The sequence below is a fragment of the Malaclemys terrapin genome, chromosome 5 (assembly GCF_027887155.1).
Source record: "Malaclemys terrapin pileata isolate rMalTer1 chromosome 5, rMalTer1.hap1, whole genome shotgun sequence".
NCBI lineage: Eukaryota > Metazoa > Chordata > Testudines > Emydidae > Malaclemys > Malaclemys terrapin.
The window spans coordinates 46,215,619-46,222,799 of NC_071509.1; the positions used below are offsets into that span (position 1 = coordinate 46,215,619).

Here is a 7,181-nt window from a genome sequence, read left to right on the forward strand (position 1 = left end):
AATTCTAGTCTACCACATATCAACTTGAGGAGCTGTAATATATATTGGATGAAGATCAAGAGATGTTTGGTACCTTCCCTGATCATTGTGGCCTATATAAAAGGGTAGGTATTGCCTATCAGGAGGAAAAGATACAGGTGTCTTACTCCAATATTGATACAATGAAAACACTATCAGATGATGGTGCTAGAGGTGAAATCCTGGACCCACTAAATGTCATGGCAAAACTTCCATTGACTTCAATGGAACCAGGATTTCAACCTAGGTGTTAGCCATCTAGGTGCACAAAGGTTGTCAAGTACTTAGTGATATGGCAAGTATCCATATCAGGAAGTCTCTGACAAGCCACAATCATGTGTGTCAAATAAATCTACACATCTCTTTTCAGAAAACCAAAGAAAGTTTGACTAGGCTGTAGGAAATGGGTAGAGCACCAAGTAGAGAAAAGGGAGTTACTCAGAGACGATGGAATGAAGTAGCTACAAGAGAAAAAAGAAAGTGAAGAGACCAGGAGAGTGAAAAGCAATGAAGATCCACATAGAATTTCTGCTCATCCTCTATCAACTGCTTGTACTCGTGTATTTGTCTAACACATGGAACTTTTTTTATGAGTTTATTAAGTCCTGGTTCGCCATGTGTTAAAAAGTTGCCACTTTCTCAATAAACCTGTCACAAAAGGCAGAGATGAGCAAATATGCTGATATGGTTTCAAGTCATGATGTTATATATGTAGGTGCTTTCCAGTTCATGTTATGTGTCTTCTCGGCTGTTGTCTCTCTCCCTTAGCATGACTAAAATAATATCATGAGGTCTCTGTTACATATACCTCCCCCACCATATCCCATTTATTTTAGGTTGTATTGCATGCTTCCAGCCATATGTCTTTTGAGCTATAACACCTTTTCTGACATTTGTCACCTTTTTCAGTAGTTTTAGCCTGGTTAGACTTTCACCTCCTTCTGAAAGTTATGCTTCACTTCCTTTCTCTTCTTGTAGACATCTTGCTATGTTTCATATCAATGCTCTTTCACCCTAACTTTGCAGTAGGTCAGCTCCATGACAGACTTATAGGACTACACATGGATAACTGCTATCGAGTATGGCCAATGGTGACAATCAAGTGCATGCACGAGGAAATAAAAGTGGATGTATCGCATTGTCAAACTGAAAAGGCTGATTTACAGGAGAATATCTATTGCTTGAAGATGGTAACACATCCAATGCGCCTTCCTGTTTCAGGTCTTCACATGCACTCTTCTTCAGGTTGACCTTCTACCTTTTTTTGAATCTTCCCTTCCAATCTCTGCAAACCTCTTGCTAATCCCTAACTGCTTCCTTTATTTTATTTTTTTTTGCATCCTTTTGGATCTTCTGAAATTGTTTCCTGCTTTGCTGGGCTATTTTTTGGTGCTGAGAGCCTCTTCTCAAATGTTCTGGCACTGCTGCAGGAGACTATTCTCATATGGCCCGATCCAGCCCCCATCGAAGTCAATCAGGATCTTTCCATTAACTCTAATGGCATTGGGGTAAGTGCACAGTAACCCTTATTTCTAACTGCCCTGGAAGTATATTTTTATAGGATATCATTGAATCCAGTTAAGTGAAATTCCCTTATCAAGAATTTCAGAGGCTTGCAGGGAAGGAAGCCCAGGAAATCTTGTCCTATAATTGTCAGTTTACTGTTCCATCAAGTGACATTTCTGTTCATTCAATTTCTGGTTTTCCACCATAGTGAAGATTCAGTTAACCAGTGCTTCTCTGCCACCAGCTGACAGTGCCTTTGTAGCATAACATGCATCATTGAGATTGCAAGCAAATGGCTTCTTGACAAACCAAAACATAAATTATTTTATTAGGACTAAACCCAAAATCAAGTTTTCTTTACTCTTTGCAAAGCTTTTTCCCTGTCTCTGCCATCAGATTCAAAGGGAACTTGGAATACCTTAAGATGAGTTACCCCTAAGGCATCAGCTAAAATAACTTTCAATTTGGCTTTAAACTTTAAGCACAAAGATGTTTTACTGTGACAAGTAAAAGGGACCTAAACAAACCAAGCTAGGTAAGAACAATGGAACCTATGAAACCCAAGTCATACATAGGCCTCAGGCAGTGCAGTATTCACAATACACTGACTGAGATCCCTTGCGCAATGATCTCCGTAAATATGATTTTGGGAATTCTCACCAGCAAAGAATGCCTCATTCCTCACCCACTAGGGGCACTTTCAGATATAAGACACCTGGACTTGGAATTCTCTTTCAGTATGAAATTCTGTCAACTTTTCGCATCTACCACCCTCTTAAAGCTGTATTTAGAAAGGACTATAGTGTCACAAAGAGTTCTGGCTAGAGCTGTCAAGCGATTAAAAAAATTAATTGTGCTGTTAAACAACAATAGAATACCATTTATTTTAAATATTTTTGGATGTTTACTACATTTTCAAATATATTAATTTCAATTACAACACAGAATACAAAATGTACAGTGCTCACTTTATATTTATTTTTATTACAAATATTTGCACTGTAAAAAAACAAAAAAATTGGATTTTTCAATTCACCTCCTACAAGTACTGTAGTGCAATGTCTTTACCATGAAAGTTGAACTTACAAATGTAGAATTATGTCAAAAAAAATTGCACTCAAATTAGTGTGAAACTTTAGAGCTTACAAGTCCACTCAGTCCTACTTCTTGGTCAGCCAATCATTCAAACAAACAAGGTTGGTTAAAATTTGCAGGAGATAATGCTGCCTGCTTCTTATTTACAATGTCACCTGAAAGTGAGAACAGGTGTTTGCATGGCACTCTTGTAGCTGGCGTTGCAAGATATTTACGTGCCAGATGCATTAAAGATTCATATGTCCCTTCATGCTTCAACCACCATTCCAAAGGACATGCTTCCATGCTGATGATGGGTTCTGCTTGATAATGATCCAAAGCAGTGCGGCCCGACGGATGTTCATTTTCACCATCTGAGTCAGATACCATCAGCAGAAGGTTCATTTTCTTTTCTGGTAGTTTGGGGTCTATAGTTTTCGCATCAGTGTGTTGCTCTTTTAAGACTTCTAAAAGCATGCTTCACACCTTGTCCCCCTCAGATTTTGGATGGCACTTCAGATTCTTAAACCTTGGGTCGAGTGCTGTAGCTATTTTTAGAACCTTCTTTGCATTTTGTCAAATCTGCTGTGAAAGTGTTCTTAAAATGAATATGTGCTGGATCATCATCCGAGACTGCTATAACATGAAATATATGCAGAATGTGGGTAAAACAGAGCAGGGGACATACAATTCTCCTCCCAAGGAGTACAGTCACAAATTTAATTGATGCTTGTTAAAAAAAAAAAATTCATCATCAGCATGGAAGCATGTCCTCTGGAATGGTGCCCGAAGCATGAAGGGGCATATGAATGTTTAGCATATCTGGCATGTAAATACCTTGCAACACCAGCTACAAAAGTGCCATGCAAACACCTGTTCTCCCTTTCAGGTGACACTGTAAATTAGAAGCAGGCAGCAGTATCTCCCATCAATGTAAACAATCTGGTTTGTCTTAGTGATTGGCAGAATAAGATGTAGGACTGAGTCGACTTGTAGGTGCTAAAGTTTTACACTGTTTTATTTTTGAGTGCAGTTATGTAACCAAAAAAAATCTGCATGTTAAAGAGATTGCACTTCAGTACTTAATAATACTATAAAGTGAGCACTGTGCACTTTGTATTCTGTGTTGTAATTGAAATCAATATGGAAAATGTAGAAAAACATCCAAAAATATTTAATACATTTCAATTGGTATTCTATTGTTATAAGTGTGATTAATCACGATTAGATTATTTTTTTGAGTTAATCATCTGAGTTAACTGCGATTAATTGACAGCCCTAGTTCGGGCATTTTAATCCAACCTGATTAACACTATTCCTGGCTCTCCATCCTGGACTGGGGATTACTGGAGACAATTCAATCTCATTTGTATAGTTGTCTTAAGGGAAAAACCCCTCGGCGGGAAACCATACCATGCTCTGTGAGGAATGGGCCTGCCCTGGAGTGTATAAGCAGGTGGACACTGGTTTGACTCCGAATTGTCTGGGTAAAGGCCATCACTATAACGAGAGGAAGGAATGCTTTACAATTAAAAGTGTAAATATAAATGTTTAATCCGAAATACAGCACTTTCAAACCACTGAGAGAGCAGAGCTGGGATGGTTCAGAGCACTTTAGAGTCAAGTGTTTAATGCTTGTCTCTGTTAGAAAAGCAGAAGCTCAGTGTGTGCTAGTCACTGAAACTGGGTGAAGGAACAAGAATGCCCTGTTCCTGCATGTTAATGGTGGCCTATTCCTTTTAATGTAAGGTAAATGTAGACCTGGCTATAAGTGAGCAATTACATATGCCAGGGTCTCATTGACTTCAGGGGAACTTAACTGGTGAGTAAGGAGAGCAGGATCTGGCCCTTACGGTATATGTGACACAGGGGTGCTGAGAGCCATTTAACCAAACTGTATATAATGGAAACCGCTTCAAGCCAGCCACACCCCCAGCACCCTAGTTCCACTACCTATGATGGGACATGTTGGGGTGACTTCCTCTGGCATTTATGGAAATTGTTGCCTACTCTCACAAATAAGAATATTCTTTTCTGAGAAATCAACTAGTTCATGACTCCCTGACTTCCTTGATGACCTTTCTCTCCCCCTTTCCCTTCCCCCTCCCCCTCCTCCATACACAAACAGTTCATTGTAAAGATCATAGAATAACAGGCCATTTCAGAAATGCAATAGACATTTTACAGCATGTTCTTCAGGGGTCCAGCAGCCAAGTGTTTGAGTAAAAAAAGAAAATATAGAGCATAAGGAATTGAACTATCACCTAAGAGGCCAGCACAGAATGGCATTTCAGATCTTTCCTACCAGGCACCTACATTTGAGACCTCCTACAATGGGGAAGTTCTGTATAGTGCAAGGATCTGAGCCCCCTAGAAACTACAGTGTTTCCAATTATTGAATTAACAATTATAACATAGTTATCCAGTAGAGATGAATTTTCCCTTGTTATATTAATATGTTAATACTAAGATAACAAAGGTCACTGCTCCAATCTCAGTTCTTCACACACTGCAATAGTTTGATCACTCAAACCAGCGTCCCCTGCAATTCACTTTCTCATTCCCTTGTTTTATATTTTGTTAAACTCTAAAAAATAAAGTAAGCCAAAAAAACTGCAGTGCTGTTTTTGTTTTTATTATCAACAATCAGTTAATGGTACACTCTTGGAAAACTATATGCACATGTAGAAATATTTCCCCTTTTAAATAGCATTCATTTGAACCACATATAAATAAATCTGAAAACCCTGAACATAATTTATGACGATTATGCTCACAAACATATTCCAACAGGAAGGGAAAAATAAAAGACGACATGCAACTGATAATAAAAATATATACCATTATCTGAACCCGGTCTCTCGAAACGCAAAGTAACTGAACCCGTGAGAACTTCTTTCTCCATAAAGACACGCCATAGAGACTACGAGGAGGGAAAACATTATTTATACGGTCATCTAGAGTAGACAAGTTTGTACTGATATTAACACTATACAATTGAGTCACAGAACACAGCTGTAGAAAGACACAGAAAAGGTTAAAGCATACGTGTCCACATTCAACTAATAGCTATATTTTTGTGCCTTTTAAAAGAAATTAAAATAAAAAACCCCTAAACGGAGATGCCTAAAAACTGCGTGAGCCATGTAATCAGAATACTTAATAATAAATACAATCCATCCACCCGGCCGTATTGGCGAGTCCTAGGGGGCCAGAGAGCCAGGGACCTGCTCCCGGCCCAGGACTGGGAGCTGCGGGACGTTTGCAGCAGCTGCGGTGGGATCAGAGAGAACGTGGGCGTTAAAAACCAAACGGGGCGAGTGGAAGCCGCTGGAGGACGAGCGCGAGCGAGCGAGCGGACTAGGAAGCCCGCGCGCCGGGCCAGGACTTGGCAGCCGGAGCTGAGCGCGAGGAGGCGTTGCAGAACCTCGCTGGCGGGCCGCGGTCCCGGGGCAGCCCGGCGGGCTGGAGCGTCCCAGCCAGGGGGCGGCAAGCGGGCACCTCGCAGGCCCTGCCCGCTGAGGCTCCGGGTCCTGGCGCTGCTGCAGCCTGGCGGAGCCTCCCCCGGAGCCAGGGGAAGACGCAGGGGCGGCTCGGCTCACGTCAGCGAGTCAGTGGCCCCTGGCCCGCCGTGCCGCGCGGGGCTCGTGCTCAGTCCTAGCGGCAGGCGGGAGCCCCGGCCCGGGCTCGCCAGTCCCCCCGCCGCCGCTCAGAACATGCCGCTCTTTACTAGGCTGCCTTTGGCGCCGCTGGGTCTCTGCAGCGAGGAGAGCACGCTGGCGAACGGGCCCCCCAAGGAATCCGGGATGGAGGTGATGGGCCCGGGCCCGGGGGCCCAGCCCTGCCCGGGCCCCGCCGCTGCCAAGCCGCCCGCCGCTGCTCCTTTGCCGGGCTCCCCGCCGGGGCCCGCCGCTCCCTGGCCCCCCGCAGGGCTGGGGCCGCCCCCTCCGCAGCTCGGGGTCGGGTTGGGGTTGGGCCCGGGCCCGCCCGTGCTGTCCGGGTCGGTGCTTTTCGCCTCTTTGCTCTCGTCGTCCCGGGACGAGTCGGATTTTTTCCCCGTCGAGCCGTTCTTCGCCGCGGCCGCCGCGGCAGCTGCCGCCCGCTCCTGCTTGCGGAACTTGGCCCGGCGGTTCTGGAACCAGACCTGCGGCGGGGGCAGCAAAGCGTTAGGGGGAGCCAAGGACCCAGCGCACCCCGCCCCGCCACGGGGAAAGGCCCTGCGGGTGCCCGGAGCTCAGCCGCTGGGGAAGGGACCCACGTTACCCCGGGAAAGCCGGGCTAGCCCTTAGCCCGCCCCTGCTCACCGCACCGAGCCTGGCCCCGGCGCTCTGCAAACGGGCTCCCTTTTTGTTCTTCGGGTTCATTAAAAATCAAAGGCATAAGGTCGAGAAGCCACCAAACGGGGGATTGAGTGGGGTCCCTTACGTGTGGCGGGAGATCAACCTGCCCCGTGTATTTACTGAGAAATTGTAAAACGTATCAATCATCTGACTATAAGCAAACACAGAGCGCTGTGGTGTAAAGGGAAGGCGCCTTCTGGGATGTTTTTAGAGAAAGGGCATGGTCTAAAAGTAATAGCAAAA

The 7,181-nt window shown here is 44.4% G+C and overlaps 1 protein-coding gene across 1 annotated transcript in view; it reads right to left on the reverse strand.

Annotated features, from left to right (window-relative positions):
• Window positions 1–6,271: 6,271 nt before the first annotated feature.
• Window positions 6,272–7,181, reverse strand: part of PHOX2B (paired like homeobox 2B) — a 2,660-nt gene continuing 1,750 nt past the window's right edge. The window contains exon 3 of the mRNA XM_054030645.1: window positions 6,272–6,742. Coding sequence (XP_053886620.1) covers window positions 6,308–6,742 — 435 coding nt within the window. The 3' untranslated portion in view covers window positions 6,272–6,307. The remainder of the gene's footprint in view (window positions 6,743–7,181) is intronic.